At 33.7% G+C, this 27,703-nt stretch overlaps 1 protein-coding gene and 1 pseudogene across 1 annotated transcript in view; both read left to right on the plus strand.

The window, feature by feature from the left end:
* The window catches only part of CCDC172 (coiled-coil domain containing 172), a 55,929-nt gene that overhangs the window by 27,657 nt on the left and 569 nt on the right, over positions 1 to 27,703 (plus strand). The window contains exons 5-7 of the mRNA XM_025995929.2: positions 5,815 to 5,916; positions 6,506 to 6,608; positions 27,287 to 27,374. Coding sequence (XP_025851714.1) covers positions 5,815 to 5,916; positions 6,506 to 6,608; positions 27,287 to 27,374 — 293 coding nt within the window. The remainder of the gene's footprint in view (positions 1 to 5,814; positions 5,917 to 6,505; positions 6,609 to 27,286; positions 27,375 to 27,703) is intronic.
* Positions 5,639 to 5,760, plus strand: LOC112918243 (U2 spliceosomal RNA; annotated as a pseudogene).

The raw sequence follows: 27,703 nt of genomic DNA on the forward strand, positions 1-27,703 counted from the left end.
CATGATATTCTCACAAGGTTCAGGATGCAATCCAAAATTATTTGACCTCTGAAGAATCAGTGAAATGTGACTTAGTGTCAAAGAAAACCATGAGATGCCAAACCCCTAATGATCTAGAATATTGGAATTATCAAATACTTTATAGCAGCTATTCTTGAGCTATGCTCAGTGAGATAAGGAAAATGCACTTGCAACAGATGAAAAGATAGGTCATCTCAGTGGAGAAATAGAAAACGTAAAAAAAGAAAACATTAGAACTGAAAAATCCATTATCTTAAATAAAAATGTCACTGAATAAGCTTGATAGCAGAATGGAACTGATAGAAAAGCCAGTGAACATGAAGATAGATTGATAGAAATTGTCCAATCTGAAAAAGAAAAGTTAAAATGAAACAAAAAATTAGAAATGTAGGGACCTATGGGACAATTTTAAAAGGTCTAACATTCAAGTAATTGGAATCTCTGAAGGAAAGGAAAGAGAATTGTCAAAATATATTTGAAGAAATCATGGCAGAAAATTTCTTAAATTTTTGAAAAGACATTAATTTGAAGATTCAAGAAGTTCAGCAAACCCAAATAAGATACGTTCAAATAGATCTATGCCTAGCTATTCAATAATAGTCAAACTGTTAAAAAAACCAAAGAGAAAGAGAAAACTTTGAAAACGGGGAACAGTAACTCTAATGATTATGTACTTGTCACTAGAAATGATAAAGTCAAGAAGACCGTGGAATAACATCTTGGAAGTGTTGAAAGAAAATTTTTCTATATCTAGTGAAAATATCCTTAAAAAAATGAAGTTAAAATTAAAGACATTTTCAGATAAATAAAAATTAAGGGAATCCATTGCCATCATGCCTGAATGACAAGAAATGCTAAAGAAGTCCTCAAAATAGAAGCAAAAATGATAACAGAAACTCAGATCATGCTGAATGAATTAAACAGAAATGGCAAATATATAGATAATTATAAATACCTCTTTTTTTAACTTTAAAAACTACATGTGACAATTTAAGCAAATAATATATTGTCTTGTGGAATTTATAATGTATGCAGAAGCAGTTTGTATACATGTATACCGTATGCATATATGACAGCTATAACATAAAGGACTGGAAAAAGAGACTGGCAAATGGATCTAAACAGCCCTATGTGACTTTCAGGAAACCAGGAATAGAGGGGATAAGAAACCAGATAAGAACCTGTTTGAAAAGCTTACAGCTAATATTACACTTAATGGTGAAATATTGAATAGCAATATCATATGTAATGGTAACATATTAAATGCATTCCCCAAAAGGATTGAGAATAAGCCAAGGATGCCCATTCTTACCACTTCCATTCAATACAACTCTGGATGTCCTAGTCATTTTAAACATTTCAAGGAGACAAAATAAATTTGCCTCTATTTACAGGTTACATGGTAATTTACATAGAAAATTATAAGGAATTTATAAAACAATTACTAAAATTAATTCAATATAGTAAGATTATAGAATACAATGTATATATTTAAAAATCAGTTGAGGGGCACCTGGATGGCTCAGTTGGTTAAGCCTCCAACTTGATTTTGACTCAGATCCTGATCTCAGGGTCATGAAATCAGGTTCCACACTGGGAGTGAAGCTTGCTTAAGATTCTCTTTTTCCCTTTCCCTTACACCCCTCTCCACTCTCTCTCTCCTTCTCTCCCCACCCCACACAAAAAAACAACAGTTGAATTTTTATATATTAACAGCAAACAATAGAAAAGTGGAATAAAAATACCATTTAAACAGCATCAAAAAAAATAGAAACAAATTTAGCAAAAGACTAATGGACTTCTACACCACAAACTACGGAGAATTACTGAGAGAAATCAAGGAAAACCTTACATAAATAGATGTACCAAGTTCATGATTAGAAAATTCAGTTTTGTTAGAAGATCAGTTCTCTTCAAATCATAGGTTTAACAGAATCTCAGTAAAAATCCTACTAAGTTTTATTAAGCCATAACAAGCTGATTCTAATATTCGTCTGGAAATGTAAATCACTTAGAACAGCCAAAACAATTTTTTAAAAGAACAAAATTTAGGGATTTATACTCCCTGATTTCAAATTTTGCTAAAAAGCTATAGTAATCAAGATAACGTGTCACTGGCTTAAAAATAGGCAGATAGGTACCATTCAAATGAAAGAGTCCAGAAATAGCCTTACTCATGTAAAGTCAATTGATTATCAACAACAGTAACAAGACAATTCAGTGAGGAAAGGAAATTCTTTTCAGTAAATGGTGCTAAAACAATTGGACATCCATTGCAAAACAATGATTCCTAAATCTTACTTCACACCATATTAAATATTAACTCAGAATGGACATACATGTAAACATAAAAGCTAACATCATGGAACTCCTAGAAGAAAACATAATAAGAAATATTTGCTATCTTGGTTTGGATACACAATGATTTCTTAGATGGGACACAGAAACATGAACCATAAAAGTAAAAAAAAAAAAATACATTGGATTTAAAATAAATTTTAAAAACTATTAAGAAAATCAAAAGACAAACCACAACTTGGAGAAAATATTTGCCATGCATATATCTGCTGGTGTACTCTTACCTAGACTATAATGAACTCTTACAACTTAATAATAAGGCAACAAAACTTACTCTAAAAGGGGGAAAAGGACAGCCCGGGTGGCCCAGAGGTTTAGTGCCACCTTCAGGGGTGTGATCCTGGAGACCTAGGATCGAGTCCCATGTTGGGCTCCCTGCATGGAGCCTGCTTCTCCCTCTGCCTGTGTCTCTGCCTCTCTCTCTATGTGTCTGTCATAAATAAATAAATAAATAAATAAATAAATAAATAAATAATCTTTAAAAAAATTTTTAAAAAGGGGGAAAAGATTTGAACTTCACAAGGGCATACACTAATGACCAATGAACATATGAAAAGATACTCAGTATCTCTAGTCATCAGGAAAATACAAATTAAAACCACAATGTTATATCACTATACATGCATTTAATTAAAAAGACTGGTCGTATCAAGTGTTGGCAATAAAGTGGAGCGTCTGAAATTCTTAAGGTATGATGGGAATGTAAAATAAATGGTACAACAACTTTGGAAATTGTTTTTCAGTTTCTTAAAACATTAAACATACATTTGCTAGGTGACCCAGCCATTCTACAACTAGATATACCAGAGAACTGAAATATACATCCACACTAAGTTTTTAGTAACTTTATTCACAGTAGCCAAAAACGGAACAGAACATAAATGTCTATTAAGAGGTAAATGGGTAAACAAAATTGGTGTACCCATGCAGTGGAATACTCAGAGATAAAAAATAACAAATCTACTCACACACAACATGGATGCATCTCAAAATGATATGATAAGTAAAAGAAGCTAGACACAAAAGAACACATATTATATACAATACAAAGTGTATGTGACAACAAGCAGGCAAGTAACAACAAGCTGATCAGTGGTTGCCTGGACCAGAATGAATAAATTGCAAAAAAAGTAGAGGAACTTTTCAGGATTGGTAGAAATATATGGTTTCTTGATTGTGGTGATGGTTTCATGAGTGTATATGACAGCCAAAATTCAAAGAATTATATGCTATAAGTGGATGTACTTTATGTAAATGATTCCTCTAAAACAAGTGATAAGGAAAAAAGTCCTTGATACCACAAATACTGTTGTAGCCCTCTGTTTTGTATCCTTTCTTCCAGAAATATGCATTTATTTTAATAGATTTACTTCCATGGTCCTGGTACTATTGGTCTTTGTACTTTCACAAAGCCCATCTCTACGTATATCATAACATTTACATATGAAACTTTAAACTCTGTAATGGCAGGACTTTGTTTAGTTTAATGCTCTGTCTCCAATAGTATGAGAGAGAGAGAGTTATGAATCAATGACCGCTTCAAAAGGAGATGTGTAAAATGAGGTGAGAACATATAATAAGAGAACTTAACCTGGACTAGGAGTTAGGGAAGATCTCCCCAAGCAAGTGACCTTCAGACTTAAGGGTGGTAGGAATTAGCCACATGACAAATCTGAGTGTAAATATCAGTAAGTCAAGAGCGCTGAGGGAGATTTGGGCTGAAACTGTTAAATTTGGGAGTCACCCAGGAAAAATGTATTGAAAGAAAATAATAGAACCCTGAGGAACACCAGGAGTTTCAAAGGAAGAAGAAGAAAAGGGCCAGGGAAGAATGTAAAAGGTAGGCAGGAGATCACCTGTGTGAAATGGAGATCACCTTGGAGACCACCACCGTGTTGGAGGGAGTGATCAGCGCAAGTTAAATGTTGCCAAACTGTCAACCATAAATACTAAGACGCAGCCATGAGAGGTCTCTGGTGATCTTTAGGGGAAGGAACAGATGGGGATAAGAAGAGAGGAAGACAGAGGCCATGTTGTAATGGGTTGAGCAGCGGGAGCAGAGGAAATGGTGATCATTAGTGCCCAGAAGCCCTTGAAACAAAGTTTCTCTGGATGGGAAAGTCCAGTAACCCAAGGGAATATGAGGTCAGGGGAAGACTTTTAGTGGGGAATGTGTTGTCCTTTTTGCATTTCTGTTTCTTAGATGGGAGATTTTTGAACATATTAAATACTGATGGGTTGGAGCCCATGGAGAAGTAGAGTTGAAAATTCCAGAGAGAAGTAAAGTTCCCAGAGAAGATAGGAAATGGTTCACAGGTGGAGGGACTGGTGGTGATTTCAGAAGAAAACAAAACAAAATAAAAATCAGAAACAACCTACATGACCATCAATAGGGGCCTCTAATTATCCGAATATATATCTCCTTATACTTTTGTGACTATATTTCCGTGGTAAAATCTAATGAAACTGCTAGGTCAACAAAAATATCGAAAGAATTAATGCCAAATTATACTCCTTAAAGCACTGAATTAATCAATTTACCTACCAACCGATAGGAGAGAACTTGCTTTCCTAAATTAATATCCTAAACTACTAACAATCTGGGCATTATCACTGACTTTAACCTTGGCCCATCTGACAAGCAAAAACATTATTGTTATGTTGATATAATTTATATTTCTTTGATTTTGCATGATGTTGAATTTACTTCTCTGAATTTATTGATCACTTAAATTTCTTTTTATTTTCCTGTTACTAATCTATTCATATTCTTTGTTCATCTTCCTACATTTTTGTTCTTACTGATTTATATGAGCTCTTTGTAAATTTAAGGAAGTTAGCTAGTTATTTAATGTGTATTATAAATTTTGTGTTCTAATTTATTGTTTACCTTTGAAAAATTAGTAGATGACCTTTAAAGGACGAATTAGAGTTTGTTGTGGGGATAAAGAGAGGAAAGATATTCTAGGTAGAAGCAGCAATATTAGCAGTGTTATGGAAGAATTGTAGCCATATGTTGAGTACTATGAAATATTTTAAATATGTTTTACTTATGAATGATAGTTTTCTTATTATCTCATTGGGAAGCTTGTTTTACTTGGTGATGTTACATTATTTTGAATTCTCTCTTGGTAGTCTAACCATCAATTAACTCATTCTTTTGTACCCCATTGTTGTTTAATGAACCCTGGTCCGTTCATTAGAGACAGTTTCTAGATGGCCAAGGGAAGCCTGTTGGAGCTTAAAATTGACCATATGAATTGCTTCTTGGCCTTTTGGTTAAGATCAAGTATAGTATCTGTTCTTGTCAGTTTAAAATTGACCACGTGCTGCTTAAATTTTGATTACAGACACAAAAAAGTTAATAATTGCTGACATATTTAAGGCAAAGCCTAAATGGTTAAAATGTGGGGTTTTTTGTCTATTTGTTTCTAGAAATGAAGTCAATGGAACATGATAGTGGCCAGTTAAGTGAACTTCAAAAACAAAAGAGTGAATTAGAACAAGAATTACTTACTGTGCAGAGAAAACTTAAAGGTATTATCTTTATGAGCTAGTTTACTTTGCTGATGAATATAATTATATACACATAACAGGATCATATTATTATTTCAAACTGTACTAACCTATTGGGATATAGTGTTATTATTGGTGTAAAACAGGAATGGGAGGGCACCTGGGTGGCTCAGTTGGTTAAGCATCTGCCTTCAGCTCAGGTCAGAATCCCAGGATTCTGGTATGGAGTAGGCATCAGGCTCCTTGCTCAGTGAGGTGTCTGCTTCTCCCTTTCCCTCTGCCAGCTGCTCCCCCTTCCTGTGGGTGCATGTGCTCATGCTCCCACTATCTTTCTGTCAAGTGAATAAATAAAATCTTTAAAAAAAAAAACAGAGATAGATAAAACACTAAAATGAACAGAATTAGATCTGGTATTTTTAATGTCATAAATTTTGTCAAAATCTTTTTTGTGCCTTTAATTGCTATATTAAAGTAGAAAAATAAAAATCATGAGTGCAGGCATTTTACATGAAGCATCAAAAATTAGAGTATTGTTCTTATGAATGAGTAAAGTTAATTAGCTCTTATGTTTATTTTTTTAAAGATTGTAAGCACTTTTTTAATTGTTTAGTTTTTGAAGATAAAAAGAATGAAGCCATTTGTACTACCAAATACCTAGAGGCAGAAAAAGTAAAAATCAATGAAAAGCCTCAAAGTGATGCAGAATGCTTAAGGTAAGTATTTCCTACTATATTTTTGTATAAAATCTGGTAATTTTTCAAGTTGTCAAACAGATTTCAGCATGAAGCTAAATGTGAGGTGATTTTTTTTAAGTTCCAGATAAAGACATTAATTCCTTCTATGTACATTACAAAATATGCTAATGAGAAAATGCTTCACTACCTAGAAAGTGCTACGTGTAAGTTTCACAATGCATGGGGTTGATAATACTGAAATCAATTTTATCTTTTGTTTTACCTCATGGACTCAGTGTTCCTCACATCTCAAGAGATTGAGACAGAGTATTGGTTTCACAACTCTCCTTTCTGTTATTCCTAACTTTTTTTTTAATGATTGAAATTCTTTTTTATCTTTCTAGATTTCAGGGAAAAAGAATCACAATCTACTATTTTACTTGAAATCTATTACTTTTTGTGCTGAGAGAATGAAATGTATTTTCTGTATAGAATATTGACCTGCTCTTTATGTATTTGGATAATGAAAGAATGGCTGATGTTCGAAACAGCATAGTCACACACACATAGTTAATTTTACTATTATTTATTAATAATTCAATGCTATATTTGCTGGCTTAATTTCTAAGAAGTTCATACACTTTCTAGGCTAAATATAAGGAAAGAACCCTCATTACTGAATCTATGAGAAGCAAATGAAGCCTTCTCTTACATAAATCATATAGAAATATGTCCACTAGAGCTGAACAAATGCTTCATATTAGCAGTATATTGCCTTAGGCCATAATTTTAGTAGATTGTGAGAAAATATTTGCAATTTAATTTTATGTTAAGTTTTATAAGCATGAAATATCAATCTCTTGGGTGATATGTGTGATGCAGAATGAGTTTCTGTAATGACAATCTGCTCATTGATTTTTTTACACTTTTAAAAATGATAATGCCCACTGGTATCATTATGGTTAGTAGTGTAAGGGCTTCCGATGTGAACTCCAGTTTTGTGGGTTTATCACTCAGTCATAAAAATTTGCCCTGGGTTAAAATTAAACACACAAAGTCTGTTATAGAGTGTTTTTTTCCTTCACAGATGGTGACAGAGGAAATTTGAATAGAAAGAAACAGTAGTTTAGATACATTGTCCATTTTTTGCATTTTAGCAGATGCCAAATAAAATGCCAGTATTTTGCCAGTTCCCACGTTAAATTATTTAGTATGTGTAAATTAGTTTGCTAACTGATATGTTCCATAGACGTTATTTCAAGTATAAAGAACCACGTCAAAGTATAAAGACTTTTGGAAATAGGGCCATAAGCCTTATAATTAGTGCAATAACAAGAAACTAATGATGGCAAGAAACAATGTGACATTTATTCAACATCATGAAGGCCAAAATTATATTGGTTTTATCCTTAAGTTTTGAAATGTTCTTTTCTGTCTGTGTGTTCAAATGTATACTGAAATCTGTTGCCTTTTTCTTAAATGTTCAGGTTTAACTGCTATTGGTATATGTGCCATTTTATAGCAGAGTTCTCAAACTTGGCACTTTGACATTTTGGTACAGGTTATTCTTGGTTGCAAGAGAGCAGTCCTATGCAATTTAAGACGTTTAGCATCATCTCTGGCCTCTACCTACTAGATGCCAGTAGCACCTACCACCCCCAGCTTTGACAACCAAAAATGTCTCCAGACTTTGCCAAATGTCCCCTGGGAAGAGAGGGGTGCGCAAAATTGTCCCCAGTTGAGAACCAGTTTTATTTTAAGGTTATTATAATTGTACATCTATTTTTATTAAAGTTTAACCAGTAAGAAAGCAATTACAAAAAATTAATATTAGTTTATTTCACTGAGCTTATTGTTCCTACTTTTAATAATTAGAAAATTCTATGCATATTTTATTCTGTCTATATTATTGGAATTCTTTCATAATGATTATGGTCTTTTTTTTTTTTAAGTTAATCTGTCATGTTCAGATTATTTGTTGGACTCTATCTTGATGCCATCCATTAATGTAGAGAACCAGTACTTACATTCACAGTGGTTTAATAGTCTCTGCTTTAGGTAATCTTTTCCTATTTATAAATACCAAGATGTTTATTTATTTAAAAGATTCTATTTCAAAGAGTATGGGATCATTACTTAACATGTTAACACAGCTAACTTGTAGAATATTGCTATGATTAACACTTTAGTCAAAGATTGAATTAATTCATAAGAAGCTCCCAGAAAGTTGTATAACTATGACTGATCTAGTTTTTTTCATATAGTTCAGGGAGGAGAGAAATAATAAACATCAGGTTCTTGAGAGGCAGTAAGCATAGAAGTTAAGATTATAAACCCCTTGAAACCCTGCTCTGCTAATTTAGTAGTTAGTAACCTTGGACAAGCAATTTAACTTGTCTATGCCTCAGTCTGTACATCTGTCAATGGAGGTTCACAATAGTACCTACCTCACAAGGGTATAGTAAAAATTAAACGACTTAAAATATATAAAGCCCTTAGAACAGTGCTTGGAACATAGTAAATGCTATATAATTAGATATAATTAAATTATATAATTATTTATGATTGCATTTTTATTTCATATTATCCATGAGCATTTCATGACTTGCAGACTTCTCATTTTTTCTTCCACCTTTTTTAAAATTTAAATTTAATTAATTAACATATAATGTATTATTAATTTCAGCGGTAGAGTTCAATGATTCATCAGTCTTACATAATGCGCAGTGCTAATTATATTAAGTGCCTTCCTTAATGTCCATCACCCAGATACCCAGTTATCACATCCTTCAACACCCTTCCCTTCCAGAACCCCTCAATTTGTTTCCTAGAGTTCAGAGTCTCTTATGGTTGTTTCCTTCTCTGATTTCATCTTGTTTTATATTTTCCTCTCTTCCCCTATGATCCTCATTTGTTTCTTAAATTCCACATATGAGTGAGAGCGTATGGTAATTGTCTTTCTCTGACTTGTTTCACTTAGCATAATACCTTCTAGTTCCATTCACATCACTGCAAATGGCAAGATTTCCTTTTTTGATGGCTAAGTAGTATTCCATTATATATATACCACATTTTCTTTATCCATTCACTGTCGGTTGACATTGTGGCTCTTTCCATAGTTTGACTATTGTGGACATTGCTGCTATGAATATTGGGGTGCAGGTGTGCCTTCGGATCACTTCATTGTATCTTTGGGGTAAATCCTTAATAGTGCAATTGCTGGGTTGTAGGGTAACTCTATTCTCAACTTTGTAAGGAACCTCTATCCTGTTTTCCAGAGTGCCTGCATCAGCTTGCATCTTCACCAACAGTGTAAGAAGACTCCCCCTTTTCTGCATCCTTACCAATGTGTTATTTCCTGACTTGTTAATTTTAGCCATTCTGACTGGTGTAAGATGGCATCTTTTTGTGGTTTTGATTTGTATTTCCCTGATGCCGAGTGATATTGAACATTTTTTCATGTGTCTGTTGGCCATTTGTATGGCTTCTTTTGCCGTTCATGTCATCTGTCCATTTCTTAATTGGACTTTTGTTCTTTGAGTGTTGAGTTTGATAAATTGGTTGCTGCCTGTGTTCTCCTCTAGGATTTTGAAGGATTCCTTTCTCACATTTAGGTCTTTCATATATTTTGGGTCTATTACCTGCCTTTCAAGAACCTGAGGTTTATTATTTCTATCCTCCCTGAACTATATGAAAAAAATAGATCATAGTTATACAACCTTCTGGGAGCCTCCTATGAATTAACCCAACCTTCAATTTAAGTTTTAGTCATAGCAATATTTTAAACAAGTTAACTGCCTTAGCATGTATTAAGATGACCCAAATATGGTATAAGAAAATGATCCAGTTTCATTCTTCTGCATGTGGCTGTCCAATTTTCCCCACACCATTTGTGGAGGAGACTGTCTTTTTTTCCACTCAATATTCTTTCCTACTTTTCAAAGATTAGCTGACCATAGAGTTGAGGGTCCATTTCTGGGTACTCTGTTCTGTTCCATTGATACATGTATCTGTTTTGGTGCCAGTACCATACTGTCTTGAAGATTACAGCTTTGTAATAGAGCTTGAAGTCCAGAATTGTGATGCCACCAGCTTTGGTTTTCTTTTTTAGCATTCTTTTGTCTACTTGAGGTCTTTTTCTGTTTCCATAGAAATGTTAGGATTATTCCAGCTCTGTGAAAAAAAAGTTGTTGGTATTTTGATAGGGATTGCATTGAATGTATAGATTGCTCTAGGGACTATAGACATTTTAACAATATTTGTTTTTCCAATCCTTAAGCATGGAACATTTTTCCATTTCTTTGTGTCTTCCTCAATTTCTTTCATGAGTGTTCTGTGGTTTTCTGAGTACAGATCCTTTGCCTCTTTGATTAGGTTTATTTCTAGGTATCTTATGGCTTTTGGTACAATTGTAATGGGATCGACTCCCTAATTTCTCTTTCTTCTGTCTCATTATTAGTGTATAGAAATACAACTTATTTCTGTGCATTGATTTTATATCCTGCCACTGAATTCCTATATGAGTTCTAACAATTTTGGAGTGGGGTCTTTTGGATTTTCCACATAGAGTATCATGTCAACTGTGTAGAGTGAGAGTTTGACTTCTTTGCTGATTTGAATGCCTTTTATTTCATTTTGTTGTCTGATTGCTGAGGCTAAGACTTCTACTACTATGTTGAAGAACAATGGTGATACTGAACATCCCTGCCATGTTCCTGACCTTAAAGGAAAAGCTGTCAGTTTTTCCCCATTGAGAATGATATTCTCTGTGGGCTTTTCATATATGGCTTTTATGATATTGAAGTATGTTCCCTCTGTCCCTACACTGTGAAGAGTTCTAATCAAGAAAGGATGCTGTACTTTGTCAAATGCTTTTTCTGCATCTATTGAGAGGATCATATGGTTCTTTTCCTTTCTTTTATTAATGTAGTGTATCACATTGATTTGCAAATGTTGAACCACCCTTGCAGCCCAGGAATAAATCCTACTTGGTCATGGCTAATAATCCTTTTAATGTACTTTTGGATCCTATTGGCTAGTATCTGTGAGAATTTTGGCATCCATGTTCCTCAAGGTTATTGATCTGTAATTCTCCTTTTTGGTGGGGACTTTGTCTAGTTTTTGGATCAAAGTAAGGCTGGACTCACAGAACAAGTTTGGAAATTATCCTTTCATTTCTATTTTTTGAAACAACTTCAGAAGAATAGGTATTAGTTCTTCTTAAATGTTTGGTAGAATTCCTCTGGGAAGCCATCTGGCCCTGGAATTTTGTTTGTTGGGAGATTTTTGATTACTGCTTCAATTTCCTTGCTGCTTATCGGTCTGTTCAGGTTTTCTGTTTCTTCCTCTTTCTGTTTTGGTGGTTTATAAGTCTCTAGGAATGCATCCATTTCTTCCAGATTACCTACTTTGTTAGCATATAGTTACTCATAATATGTTATTATAATTGTTCTTATTTCCTCCATGTTGATTGTGATCTCTTTCATTCATGATTTTGTTTATCTGGTTCCTTTCTCTTTTCTTTTTGATAAGTCTGGCCAGGGGTTTATTGATCTTATTAATTCTTCCAAAGAAATAGCTCCTAGTGTGTTTGATCTGTTCTACTGTTCTTTTGGTTTCTATTTCATTGGTTTCTGCTCTAATCTTTATTAATTCTCTTCTCTTGCTGGATTTAGGCTTTATTTGCTGTTATTTCTCCAGCTCCTTTAGGTGTAACATTAGCTTGTGTATTTGAGATTTTTCTTGTTTCTTGAGAAAGGCTTGTATTGCTATATTCTTCCCTCTTAGGACCACCTTTGCTGTATCCCAAAGGTTTTGAAAAGCTGTGTTTTATTTTCATTTGTTTTCATGAATTACTTTAATTTTTCTTTAATTTCCTGGTTGATCCATTCATTCTCTAGTAGGATACTCTTTAATATCCATGTATTTGAGTTCTTTCCAAATTTCCTCTTATGATTGAGTTCAGGTTTCAAAGCATTATCATTTGAAAATGTGCAGGAATGATCCCAGTTTTTTGGTACTAGTTGAGACCTGATTTGTGACCCAGTGTGTGATTCTATTCTGGAGAATACCATGTGCACTTGAGAAGACTGTATATTCTGTTGCTTTAGGATGAAATGCTCTGAATATATCTATGAAATCCATCTGGTCCAGTATGTCATGAAAGGTCCTTGTTTCCTTATTGATCTTCTGCTTAGATAATATGTCTATTGCAGTGAGTGTGGTGTTAAAGTCTGCTCCTATTATTGTATTATTATCAATGTATTTCTTTAATTTTGTTATTAATTGGTTTTTATAATTGGCTGTTCCCATGTCAGGGGCATAAATATTTACAGTTGTTAGATTTTCTTGTTGGATTATGATATAACCCTTTAATTATGATTTAGTGTCCTTCCTCATCTCTTATAGTCTTTGGTTTGAAATCTAATTTGCCTGATATAAGTATTGCTAACTCAGCTTTCTTTTGATGTCTATTAGCATGATGAATGGTTTTCCACCACCTCACTTGCAATCTTGAGGTGTCTTTGGGTCTAAAATGAGTCTCTTGCAGACAGCGTATCAATGGGACTTTCTTTTTTATCCTATCTAATACTCTTTATCTTTTGATTGGGGTTTTAGCCCATTTACACTCAGAGTAACTATTGAAAGATATGAATTTAGTGCCATTGTATTATCCATAAAGTCACTGTTTCTGTATATCGTCTCTGTTCCTTTCTGGTTTATGTTACTTTGGGAATCTCTCTTCACTTAAAGCTTCCCCTATAGCATTTCTTGAAGGACTGGTTTAGTGATCACAAATTCTTTTAGTTTCTGTTTGTCCTGGAAGTTTTTATCTCTCCTTCTATTTTGAATGACAGCCTTGCTGGATAAAATATTCTTGGATGCATATTTTTCTCATTTAGCACCCTGACTATATCATGCCAGTCCTTTCTGACCTTCCAGGTCTCTGTGGTAGGTCTGCTGCCAGTCTAATGTTTCTACCCTTGTAGATTACAGACTTCTTATGAGAACTAATTTCAGAATTTTTTCTCTTTGTCTCTGAAATTTGCACATTTCACTATTATATGTTGAGGTGTTGACCTATTTTTATTGATTTTTGAGGGGAGTTCTCTGTACCTCCTGAACTTGAATGCCTGTTTCCTTTCTTAAGTTAGGGAAGTTCTCTGCTATAATTTGTTCCAATATACCATCTGCCCCCCTCTCTCTTTCCTCTTCTTCTCGGATCCCAATCATTCAAATATTGTTTTGCTTTATGGTTTCACTTATCTCTCGAATTCCACCCCTCATGACTCAGCAGTTGTTTATCTTTTTTTCTCAGGTTTTTATTCTCCATAATTTTGCCTTCTATATTACTAATTCTCTCTTCTGCCTCATTTATCCTAGCAGTTAGAGCCTCTGTTTCCTATTGCATCTCATTAATAGACTTTTTAAAATTTCAATTTGATTAGATTTTAGTTCTTTTATTTCTCCAGAATGGGATTCCCTGGTGTCTTCTATACTTATTTTCAAGCTCAGGTATTATGTTTATAATCATTTTTTCTGAACTCTAGTTCTGACATCTTACTTGTAGCTATACTGATTAGGTCCCTAGCAGTCAGTACTGCCTGTTCTCTTTTTTTGAGGCAAGTTTTTCCATCTTTCATTCTGTCCAGAGAAGAATAGATGAACACGAGAACAAAATACTAAAATGGCAACAATGACCCCAGAGGAGTATACACTAAACAAATCAGAAGCAACCTGAAGCAAAAAATAAATAAATAATTGTTTTAAATAAAATTTTTAGGGGGATCCCTGGGTAGTGCAGTGGTTTGGCACCTGCCTTTGGACCAGGGCGTGATCCTAGAGACCCGGGATCGAGTCCCACGTCGGGCTCCCAGTGCATGGAGCCTGCTTCTCCCTCTGCCTGTGTCTCTGCCTCTCTCTCTCTCTCTCTGTGTGACTATCATAATTAAATAAAAATTTAAAATATAAATAAATAAAATAAAATTTTAAAAAATAAAAGAGAGTATATAATAAGACAGGTGAACAGAACAGAGCAATACACTGGATCGTGTGTATTTGGTCTGTTTGCTAGAAAACTAGATCACAAAATTGTAAAGAAAGAAAAACTTATATATGTACAAAAATAAAATTTAATACAATGAAAATTAGAGAGGGAGACAAACCATGAGAGACTCCTAACTCTGGGAAATGAACAAAGGGTTGTGGAAGGAGAGGTAGGCAGAGGGTTGGGGTAACTGGGAGTCAGGCACTGAGAAAGGCACTTGATAGGATGAGCACTGGGTGTTATACTATATGTTGGCAAATAGAGCTTTAATAAAAACAAATGAAAAATAAATAAATACAATGAAAGGATAGAATGTAGCTGTAAAAATTAAAATCAAAGACAAAAAAAAAGAAGGAATATAAGCAGACAGGTGAACAGAACAGAGCAATACACTAGATTCTGGGTTTATTTTGATCTGTTTGTTAGAAGAAACTGAATCCCAAAATTGTAAAGAAAGAAAAGCTTTTATATATATATATATATATATATATATATATATATATATATATATATATACAAAAATAAAATTAAATGCAATGAAAGGATAGAATATAACTTTACAGTTATATCTTACAAATGAAAATTTAAAAAGACTTGCAGAAAGTGGTAACTTTTCTATTTGTAGAGTTGCAGCAATTCTTTTCTAAGAACTCCAGTTGAGTTCACAGGTGTTGAGAATGATTTAATGATTTATTGTTATCTAGCTGAATTCCTGGGACCAGACAAAACTAAGGTCTTCTACTCCTCTACCATCTTGGACTCCTTACCCCTGTCTTTTATTTATTTATTTTTTACACCTGTCTTTTAAATGCAAGGTCTCCCTAAAGGTTGATTATCTTCTTTCTTTGTACTTTTTTATGGGCTACCTCATATGCTCTAATGGTTTTAGTTATCAGATATAGACAATTTTCAAATGTTTGTCCCAAATCCCTCTTTCAGAAGCTCCAATCCTGAATTCCCAACAGATTAATATAAACATAGATCTGAAGTGATGTTGCCCTGATTAAATAAACAAAAAAGTAAAAATAAAAATTTTATCAGAAGTTCAAAGGTCTTTTCTAGGCCAAACCACCCTGAACATGCCCAATATTGTCTGATCTCAGAACTTAAGCAGGGTTGGGCCTGGTTAGTACTTGGATGGGAAAATTCCAAGAGATCTTCATAATCTGTGTCTTTCCATTATCTTCCTGCATTTTTTTTCAAATATCCTATACTACTAGTGCATCAGAATACTGTTTATGAAATTCTGAACATGCCACAGGACTTCACTCCATTTTCTTCTCCATGAACTAAAATAAAACTTAGTTTTAAAGCTCAACTCACATGCCATTTTTTATGGGTTTTTATGGGTCAAATCTAAAATGTAGTGGGCATTTTTGATGTATTTACAAATATTGTCATTCTCACCCTACCCTAATCCATTACCAAGTTTTGTTGCTTTTGCCTGCAAAATATTTCTTGAATCCTTCCAATTCTCTCTCCCCATTGCTAACATCCTAGTTCTAGCTACCACCTCTCTCACAGTAACAATCTCTCTTCTTCTCCCTGTTCATGTACTCTTGGATCAGTCAATCCATTGTAAATTGAATCATGTCACTGAAGTCATTCACTGGCTTCCTAATGAACATAATAAAATCTAACGTCCTTAGAATGGCCCTGTCAGGATATGGCTTCTGACCACTTCCCTGGTGTTATTTTCAGCTGTGACCCCCTCTTCATTCTGCTCCCTCAAGAACTTCAAGATTTTTACATTTAAGGACCTCTGTCTCTGTTTCTTTCTCTTCAAATGATCTGTTAGCCCCTCTGCCTTCCTATCTCCTACCTAGGTGGAACATATACTATCTTTTAGATCTTGGTTGAAATGTTTCCTCAAGAAGCTCTCTCTTACCCTGTGATCTAAATTGTACTATTTTTTAAAATAACATCCTACATATTTTTCCTTTATAGCACAGATTCCATTTTGTAATCACATACTTACATGATTTATTTTGTTAGTGTCTGTCTCTGTCATGTGCTCAACAAGAAAAGAGATCTTGTCTACTCAGTTTACCATTGTATACTCATGTTCTAAGACATTGGTACAGAGCTTGGCATATAGTAGGTGTTAAATAAATAAATGAATAAGTTAATGTAATAAATTATGGATGGCTTCCTGTATTGTTCCTTTCTCTGTATTCATAGAGCATATGTTTATAATTCTGTAATCATATTCTATGATAGTTACATGCATCACTCAACTGGGAATTCCCTCTACTTCTTGTTCATTTTTCTATCAATCTCACATCTAGCACAGTCAGGGCACACCAAATAAATATTTGGTCTGGAGATTGAGTCTCTATATAATTTAATTTTCACTACAAAGAAGATACAAATCCTTCACATATTTTCAATGTTATTTGCAAAAATGTAGTATATTTTCATCACTGGGATAGCCCCATGGAATTCTTTTTCCACTCCGGATTTTTTTTTCCATGTGGAAAAAGCTTTATACGTTTAACCCTCCCAACTCTTCCTAACACCCTCCTTTCTTTTTGGAAGGTGGGGAGAAGTGATTCAATCTGACTGGTAAATTTAGAAGGGTAGACAAGCACAGCCCCTTTCCTTGCCCTATTTCCTTGGAAGCTGGCCTGCCTCAGAGAGTGTATGTTCCTCCCTACTCCTCTATCCCTTAACTTTTACAGTGGTAGGAACCCATAAGAGAAAGCCTGTGGCATCCAACTGTGCTGGTAATGGTGTGTATTAAGTTAGGCTAATCCTGGGGTTCAATATTAGTAAGCCCTTTGCTTGCCACATTCTCCACTATCTCTTATATTCCTAGTACATGTGATATCTTCTGCTTTCCTTATTTCTCAATTGGGCAGAATTCAGGCAGAGTGTTATATATTGGACCCTTTCAAACTCTCAACACCTATTATTATTATTTTTATTATTGCCCAGCACCAGGGTCACCAAAATACAGTTCTTAATCATGACTTTTTATTGGCTCCAAATAGTGACATACCAGACAACTTGAAACATTTCAGGCATTTTCCTTACCCGTGAAACTTCTTTGTAGAATGCTTTTACATTTTTTATAACCAGTATTTGTGCCTATTTAATACAATAGGAAGTTTATTTCAGAAATGAAGCTGCAAAGTCAATAACATGGGATTTTCCTTCTGAACTTTTGAAGATAGTGTGGTTTTGTGAAGAGATATTTGCAATGGAAACTGCACAAAAGTTAATACACACCTCCTACTGAGAGACTCTAAATGCATTAATATGAAGTAGTAAATCAGTGCTGTTGCCTTTTCAGTGAGAAAGTCATCCAGTTAAGTTGGTTGTAGAGGTCACATTGATGGTCCTTCAATTTATAAGAAAGCATAAACACATGATGGTATTGAAACACTCCCAACCTCTCTAAAAGATACACAGATATATATATATATATATATATATATATATATATATATATATATATATACACACACACACACATTTATAATTTTTATTTTACCAAATGTTTATAGGTGTTTTTAAATTATGAAACTAGGCTATGCTGACAGAATCCAAAATTCAAACACTATATGAAAATATAAAACATCAAAGTCTCCTCTCTTATCACCTTACTCCAGAAACCCCCTGTGTAAGCATTGTTAAAAGTTTAACATGTATCTTTTCAGTGTTTAACATGCATCTCTTCAGTGTTTGTGTGTGTGTACATACAAACATGCCACTGTATATGTGTTTAGCATAAAATGGGATCACACTTACTGGTCTGTAATTTACTTTATTACCTAGAAAAATATTATAGACATTTCTCATGTTTGTGCTGATCAACTTCATCCTCTTTTAATGCCAATAATATGGAAATCCCATACTGATATAGCCTTTCTCCCGCTGATAGATGTATAAGAGTTTCTAAACTTTCATAATTGAAAACATTTTTATACATGTATCCTTAAATAGCTGTGGCAGTGTTTTTATAACATTATTTGGAATAATTATTATTTAGTAGAGCAACAGGAATTGTTATCCAGGCTACACTGAGGAAATAATGCACAGGTATTTTGCCACTCTGTATATCAACAAGAATGAACTCAAAATGGGTAAGTGTAGCAAGACCTCAGCATTAAAGTTTCTGGAAAATACTAGCCAAATAATTATATACCTGTAGCCAATCCAGGCCATCTCTCTCTCTTTTTAACATTTATAAAATATGGAAATCCCCATTTAATTCCAGCATTATTCTTAGCTCTGTGTTTTGTTGAATATTTCTGTTGACTCTGCATCTTTTCTAGTAAAACTTCATCATTTATTCACTAACAGAAGTGTCTTTATAGCATTGATTTTGTAGCCTTCAAGCTAATAGAGATCTCCTGTTTTGTGAATTTTTGGCACATACAAAGCTTCTAAGTAAATACAAGGGAAATTTTGATGACAGAATCAATTGATTATTTTAAACATTATATTCTGATGTAAATGTGACTATCTGTAGATGTTCCTAAACTTCAAAATAATGTTATTGTACAGGCCATGTATAATATTAAAGTAATCATTTTCAAAAATCACTCATGTCTTTGATAGAAAACAGATTTTTTTTCCATTTTCATCTGTTTACCTTTACAAACAAGCCCTTTTGGTATGGGGGTAGGGAGATGATAGGAAATACATTGTTAAAGAAGGTGCCTAATTCAGCTCACCCAGGATTTGAAATAAAAGAGATGCTGGCAGGACCCATCCCTCTTTTACCTCCTTCTAAGCAGATCTCTCTGATTCAGCCTGACGTACCTGTGAAGGTTATGACCTGTCTGCTGGTGGCCTGGACTGAAGGAAGACATAATTAGAACACTGAATTCTGCTTTCACACATTCAACTTTTAAACTTACTTTCAAAAGTAAATTGTATATGAAAGAGAGTGACCTTTATGTCTTCAAAAAGAGTGTATTTGTGTTTAAATGGCACTAAAATAATTTTCATAGAAAATAATATAGAGAAGAATATAAAAGTCAAGCCTTGAAAACACTGGTGAAAAGTAGAAAGAACTACTTAGCAAACCTCTGGTGTGATTAAGAAAACCAAAAAGGATAAAATTAATACACTTAACATATAAGATTTAAAATTCCACAGTAACTTCTTGCAAGATACATCCACGAAGGCAAAAGAAACAAAAGCAAAAATGCAACTATTGGGACTTCATCAAGATAAGAAGCTTTTGCACAGTAAAGGATACAGTCACCAAAACTAAAAGACAACCTACAGAATGAGAGAAGATATTTGCAAATGACGTATCAGATAAAGGGCTAGTTTCCAAGATCTATAAATAACTTCTTAAACTCAACACCAAAGAAACAAACAAACCAATCATGAAATGGGCAAAAGACATGAAGAGAAATCTCACAGAGGAAGACATTAGACATGGCCAACATGCACATGAGAAAATGCTCTGCATCACTTGCCATCAGGGAAATACAAATCAAAACCACAATGAGATACCACCTCACACCAGTGAGAATGGGGAAAATTAACAAGGCAGGAAACACAAATGTTGGAGAGGATGCGGAGAAAAGGGAACCCTCTTGCACTGTTGGTGGGAATGTGAACTGGTGCAGCCACTCTGGAAAACTGTGTGGAGGTTCCTCAAAGAGTTAAAAATAGACCTGCCCTATGACCCAGCAATTGCACTGTTGGGGATTTACCCCAAAGATTCAGATGCAATGAAACGCTGGGACACCTGCACCCCAATGTTTCTAGTAGCAATGTCCACAATAGCCAAACTGTGGAAGGAGCCTCGGTGTCCATCGAAAGATGAATGGATAAAGAAGATGTGGTTTATGTATCCAATGGAATATTACTCAGCCATTAGAAACGACAAATACCCACCATTTGCTTCAACGTGGATGGAACTGGAGGGTATTATGCTGAGTGAAGTAAGTCAATCGGAGAAGGACAAACATTATATGTTCTCATTCATTTGGGGAATATAAATAATAGTGAAAAGGAATATAAGGAAAGGGAGAAGAAGTGTGTGGGAAATATCAGAAAGGGAGACAGAACATAAAGACTCCTAAATCTGGGAAACGAACTAGGGGTGGTGGAAGGGGAGGAGAACGGGGGGTGGGGGTGAATGGGTGACAGGCACTGAGGGGGGCACTTGATGGGATGAGCACTGGGTGTTATTCTGTATGTTGGCAAATTGAACACCAATAAAAAATAAATTTATTATAAAAAAAGATTTAAAATTCCACTTGTCAAAAAAAGTTCAGCATCATGGAATGATAAACTGGGAGAAATTTATAGTAGTTATTAATATAGAAATTTATTGTAGTTATGACAAAAGATAACAGCTTACCAAATAATCAACTGATAAAAAAAATCAGTCAGGAAATACAAAATCAATAGTTCTCATTTCATGTATTTATCCAACCAACATGTATTGAATGCATACTTTGTATCTCACACTATGCAAGTTAGTAGGGATAGGAGGATGAATAAGTCAAACGGTAAATCAGTTATACTGTTTATCAGTTAAATGCAAATTAAAACCACTGAATATAATTTTTCTATCAAATTTTGAAAGACAGGGGCACCTGGATGGCTTAGTGGTTGAGCATCTACCTTTGGCTTAGGTCATGATCCAGGGTCCTGGCATGGAGTCTCCTGGGATGGAGTCCCTCATCGGGCTCCCCACAGGGAGGCTGCTTCTCCTTCTGCTTATGTCCCTGCTCTCTCTCTCTCATGAATGAGTAAATAAAATTTTTAAAAATATTTTTTGAAAGACATTCTTAAATTCTTAATGACATTCTTAAATACCAAAATTGGCAAGGGCGTGGTACAGAGTTAATTCATATATTGCTGAGGCAGTATACATTGTATATATTTGGAATGTACATAATTCAGTGTAAGCATCTTAAAAATTTTTTATACCATTTAACCTAAAATTTACACTTATGAGCTCTATCCTAAGGAAAATAATTCTAAGTACAGAAGAAATTTTATGTACAAAGGTATTTATAGAAGTATTGTTTGTGGTAGAAAAATACAGGAACAACTTAATTGCTATACCATAAATGAATGATTAAGTTAACTCTGGTGTAACCACTTGGACTATGTATTTATCTCATATGGTATTAATTGGCATGTGTAATTAACTGGGAAAAATATAAGTGATAATGTTAAGCAAAAGAAAAAAACTGGGAAGTAAAGTTGTATAATCACCATCATTTGGAAACAAAGACCACAGTGAAATATACCTAAATTTCAGTATCATTTGAGTTTGTGTACTAGGACTTTGGGTGAAATTTTTCCTTCTTTCCACTGGTATAGTACTTGTGTACAGTTCTATAGCTAAAAAGAATATTCTTTTAGTAAGTTGTTTTAGTAGAATATTCCTAAATTTTAATATAATTTGAGTATGTATAGTAGGCCTTTGGGTGAAATTTTTCCTTCTTTCTACTTAAATAGTTCTTGTATACAGTTCTATAGCTAAAAAGAGTATTATTTTAGTAAAGGCTTTTCTGTAACACTTAGAAGTAACTGAAAAGAATGTGCAGGAAATCATAAAAATACATGGAACATAAGTTTTGCAAAACTAACTAGCAGTATTGGCCCATCCTCGTAATTATTTGATGATTCAGAGAAGGGTGACAATAACCAATGCAAACTGCTCTGAGTTATTGTGCAGTAGGTGAAGGAAGTCCTTCTTGACTCCTGTAGGCAATCAGTCTATGCACTGAAGCATGAGATCTGCTTACCATTATATAGCTTTGGCTAGCTGCAAATGTATTAATATTCATACCATTATTATCTAGCCTCTTAAAGCTAGCAACAGCAATTTTTTCGTTAAGTGCAGATCTAAATTCTACAGCTTGATTATATGCTGAATAGTGAAATACTTCCTATAATTCCGTCTAAATGCCCTCCTTAATTTCAGTAGTCTCTCATTCTCGCGGATAGCTAACTGAAAAGGAAAAGTAGTAAACTGCCCAGTTCTGATGGACATGAAAAATCTTAGGGAAACTTCAGTTCATTTAAACTGAGAAGGGGAGGAGCGAGTATGGAAAGTATGGTAGGAAGAAAGATCACTACCATTTTATTTGAAAAGATAAATATATTCAAATGAAGCCTGAAGTATATTGTGTAGCTCTCCACAGTACATTGTAATTCTCCGTTTAACTTTCCACTTACTCCTTAAAAATATCCATTACAAAGCTTTTTATGCTTGTGTAAACATCTAATGCTCAAAATTAATAACTTGTTCTATCTTTCATACTTGAGCATTCCTTCAGAATTCCTATTTACTATTAAATTCATAAGAGTTCAGAACACAGTGAAGTTCACATATATAGGGTATTGTTTCCCCTTCCATCCCTACAATTTATGTCTTTCTTCCCTACGTGTAAGTTGTAAAGTATAATAATATAATGAGCACCTGTGAACTAAACTAGATTATAACCAATAACTTGCACATGGGCTACTCTTTTATTCCATACCCTTCCTTCCTCATGTAATTCCTGTCCTATATTGTGTTTCATTTTCTTGTGTGTGCATTTGTGATATGGCATTTAGTCCATTTTCCTATATATAATTTTCTTTGTTACATTGTGATTTATTTAAATTTATGCCATATATTTATGTATATGATCTGTCTGCATATTGGTTATTTTTGTTTACTTCTGAGTTGTGTAAAAATGGTATGATACTGTTTGGGATTGTTTCTAAACTCATCCATGTTGTTTTTTTGTTTTGTTTTGTTTTGTTTTCATCCATGTTGTTGAGTGTGAATATATCACAAGTTTTTCCCCTTTTAATGTACATTTGGGTTGTTTCTAGTTTTTGTTTTAGCAAACAGTGCTTTTGTGATTATCCTGAGCTACATGTGTAAGAGTTTAGGTTATATGCCTGATAGAATTAGTGTATAAGGTATATGATGGTTGAACTTTACAAGGTAATAAATTCTTTTCCAAAATGATTAAGCCAGTTTATATTTATATTAGTACATTATAAAATTTCCGTTGAACTCCATCCTCTTCAGTACTCTATTTTTAGACTTACCTAAACTCTTGCCAGTCTCAGGGATATATGATGGCATTTTGTGATCTTCATCTGTATTGCCCTGGCTACCCATGTGATTGAGCCTCTTTCCATCTGTTAATAGGCCATGTGTTTCCTTTTTTGTAAAATGCCTCATAATTATTGCAACGAGATTGGGTATTTGTCTTTTATTGATTTCTAGAAGTTTTGTATTTCTAGTTTTTTAATAATTTTGGATTTTGTTTGTTACACGTTGAAGACATCTTCTCCCAATTTATGAAGCTTTTTGTTTTTGTTTTCTTTTTTTAAGAGTTCCTTATACTCTTTATACTGTTTTAGTAGAGTTCTTCCTTTTACTATGGTTGAAATTATCAATAATTTCTTATTAGGATTCGCATTTTTGTGTCTTTTTCAAGAACTCTTTACCTACCTAAGATCAGAAGGATAATGTCCTATATTTTCTCTAATAATTTGTAAAGTTTGCTTTTTACATTTGTCTTTAGTCTATGTGGCATTGATTTCGTTTATATGTACAACAAGATCCATTTTCATTTTTTTGCACATAGATAACCAATTGTCCCAGCAACATTTATTGAATGGTTTCTTCTTCCTCTAGTAATCTAAATGTCACATCTTTTATTAAAAACAAAAATAATAATATGTTATGGATATAATTCATATGTTATTATCTATTCTGTTTTTTTTAATTTTTTATTTATTTATGATAGTCACAGAGAGAGAGAGAGAGAGGCAGAGACACAGGCAGAGGGAGAAGCAGGCTCCATGCACCGGGAGCCCGATGTGGGATTCGATCCCGGGTCTCCAGGATCGCGCCCTGGGCCAAAGGCAGGCGCTAAACCGCTGCGCCACCCAGGGATCCCTATCTATTCTGTTTTATTGGGCAATTTGTTCATTTCTGCTCAGAACTGCCTTAATTACTACTAAATGCATATTATTCCATTTTAACTATTTAATTACTGGTAGTTTGTAATAAGTCATGATACAAGGTTGGATACTCCCCTTTGTCTTTTTTTTTTTTTTTTTTTGGCTTCATCAAGAGTCTATACTTGGCCTTTTGCTTTTTACATACATCTATGAGTCAACTTACCATATTCGAGAAAATCTGTTGTGATTTTGGTTACAATTGCACTTAGTATTATAGTTACTTTTGAGAGACTTTATATCTTCATGAAACTGAGACTTCCCCTCTATGAACTTAGGATATCTCAATTTGTCTTTTAAAATACTTTTTAATAAAACTTTATAATTTTCTGGTTTTTTAATTCTACATCTTTGGTAAGTTTTAATTTTAGGTACCTTGTAGTTTTAGATGCTCTCATAAATAACGTATTTATTTTAAATGACGTTATAATTGTTAATTGCTGAGCATGAAAATACCACAAGTTTTTGTATGTACTTTATGGCCACTATCTTTGCTGAACTCTATTTCTTAAAAGAATTATTATAGATGATTTAAAGCACATACATAGGTAAAAAAGAAAAATATAATGAATTGTATGTACTCATCACTCAACTTTAACAGTTATTAGTTTATGGCCAATCATGTTTCATCTATATCTCTATTTGTTTTTCCTCTGTATTACTTGAAGCTAATCATATATATCATTATCTTATTGTTTCTCTTAAAAAATAAGAACTTTCAAAAAACATACCTAGAATCTATTATTATAGATAAAATAATTAAGAAAAAAATAAAATAAAATAATTAAGAGCAATTAACTTATATCATCAAATATCCAGTCAATGTTCACATTTACAATTTATAGGTGTCATTTTTTTGTTTGCATGAATTAAGTTCCAAATAAGGTCTACACATGACAATCAACTGATAAATGTTTTAAATCTTGAAAATCCCCCTTCTTTCTTTCTTTTTTTTACTTGTAATTTATTTGGTGAGGAAATGATATATTTTATCCTGTAGAGTTTCCCATGATTTGGATGTAGTTGATTATATTCCCATTGTATGGTTAAAAATATTTGTTTGACTTTTATATATTTTTTATGAATTGGTAATTGAAGTTTGATCAAATTTAGGCTGTAATTTTTTGGCAAAGCTATATCATAAATGGTGGTGTTTTTCCATCAGGAGGCTATTGCCTCTTGTTTTTGGTGTGTTTAGTGGCCATCAATGCTCAGTTCCTGGTGACTCTCTAATTAGTTTTTGTATTTTGTTCTGTGGCCTAGACTAAATTATGCTTTAGAAGCAAACAACCCTAAAATGTCAGTGATTTACAATGAGTGTTTATTTCTTGCTCACACTACATACATGTTCATTGGGAGTTAGCCACACTTCTCATCTGCATTCTGCAACCCAGTGGGAAGGAACAGCCTCTAGGGCATATAGTCACATCCTCCTCAGTACTTGGAAATGCTTGTTTTTCATTGTAGCTATTCTTCTGGATATGTAGTAGCATTTCATTATGTTTTTCTTTTGTATTTACTTGATAATTAATGAAGCTGACCACCTTTTCATATTTTTGTTAGTTGTGTATATCTTTTGTGAATAATCTGGTAGAGGTTTGTGCGTGCGTGTGTGTGTGTGTGTGTGTGTGTGTATGACCATTTTCCATTGTGCTGACTTTTTCTTATTGACTTGTAGTTCTTCGTGTGTTATGGACATAATCTATTGTTTATTGTCTCTGCTGACTTTTACTTATGGTGGCTTGCCTTCTTAGGTGCTTGGTGATCTCTGATGTGAGCTCATGGTTTCTTAATCTGGGAGGCCTGTAGGTCTGAATATGTTAATCCTTTCTTTTGGAGAGGATTTTCTTTTGTTTCTACTAGTATACTGGGAACGCCAGTGGCCTAGAACCCCTTTCAGACTTTCCTTAAGAGTTGGAGTCTGCAGAGGTCCAGTTCAATCTATTCTCTTCACCTTGTGGCTGGCCCAGCTGGCCCAGGTTTGTGAGATCAATGTTGCTCTTGATATTAGCCTTTAAGGCAGCCTCATCTCCTTGCTGCCCTAGCTCTCTACCTCTCCAACCACAGCTCATGGCTTTTGTTTATGTTTTTCTTTTTGGAAGGAATGTTAGTCATAATGCTAGAAATAGAAGACTGTTTTTTTCACAATTATTTACATTAAATATAGGCATAATTTATTTAAATTTCTGAATATTCAAAGGATTAAAGATTTAACTGGAAGGAAGAAATATTGATATTGCTTTCTCACTCCAAAATTAAAATTACATATATGTACTGTAAAGTTGATGTTTAATTTTAGTTCAAGAAGAAATCTCAGAGGTCATTTTTTCTTGTAATTAAAATTTTTCAGGTGAAGTTCAGAGAGGCTAAATGATTTAGCCAAGGTTTTTAAGCTTGTTAGGAGCCAGGACTAAAACAGAACTCTTCAGACGGTACTATATTTTTCCCACTAAACCATGTTGCTCTTTTAATTAACATAAAATTGTCTATTATTTATTTAGTCTGCCTTATTTTCTTTATGGGAGCTTTGTACTTCTTCAGAATTTTTACAGTCTTTTTAGAATTATAGAGAATTAAAATTTCTTTCCAGGTTCTTTAATGTTAACTTAAAATTCTGATGACAGAATCTGCTAATCTGCCACTATCCATATAATTTAAAAAATTATTATGAAAGTTTATTGCTGAACTCATAGGGTGAATTTTTCCTTTAATACAGACTTAAAAAAGAATTACAACTTTATAAGGAAGATGACATGCAAAGTGCTTGTGAAGCTCTCCAAACAGAAATAGAAGTTTTAGAGTTGGTAAGCCACCACTCATTCTTTAATTTCTCAGCATTATTTTCTCTACTAGCAAGAATGAGTTTGCTAAGATACGTATCACTGAACTAGTGGTTTGCCTTTCACACGGATTCTCACTAGATACAAAAAAATAAAACAGCAACAATGAACAAAACTAAGGTCAAGATATAAATCTGTGAAGTGTTTTGAGTTCCTTGAGAGTTAGGTGCTACATAAAGCAAATTCTATTCAAAGAGAATATGTACAATTTCAAACTAAGTTAAAAAAAATTCAACCTGACCTCACAACATTCCCTTGACTGAAACCGTTATTAGAGGATTAATGCACTGAAG

The sequence above is a fragment of the Vulpes vulpes genome, chromosome 15 (genome assembly GCF_048418805.1).
Source record: "Vulpes vulpes isolate BD-2025 chromosome 15, VulVul3, whole genome shotgun sequence".
NCBI classification, from domain to species: domain Eukaryota; kingdom Metazoa; phylum Chordata; class Mammalia; order Carnivora; family Canidae; genus Vulpes; species Vulpes vulpes.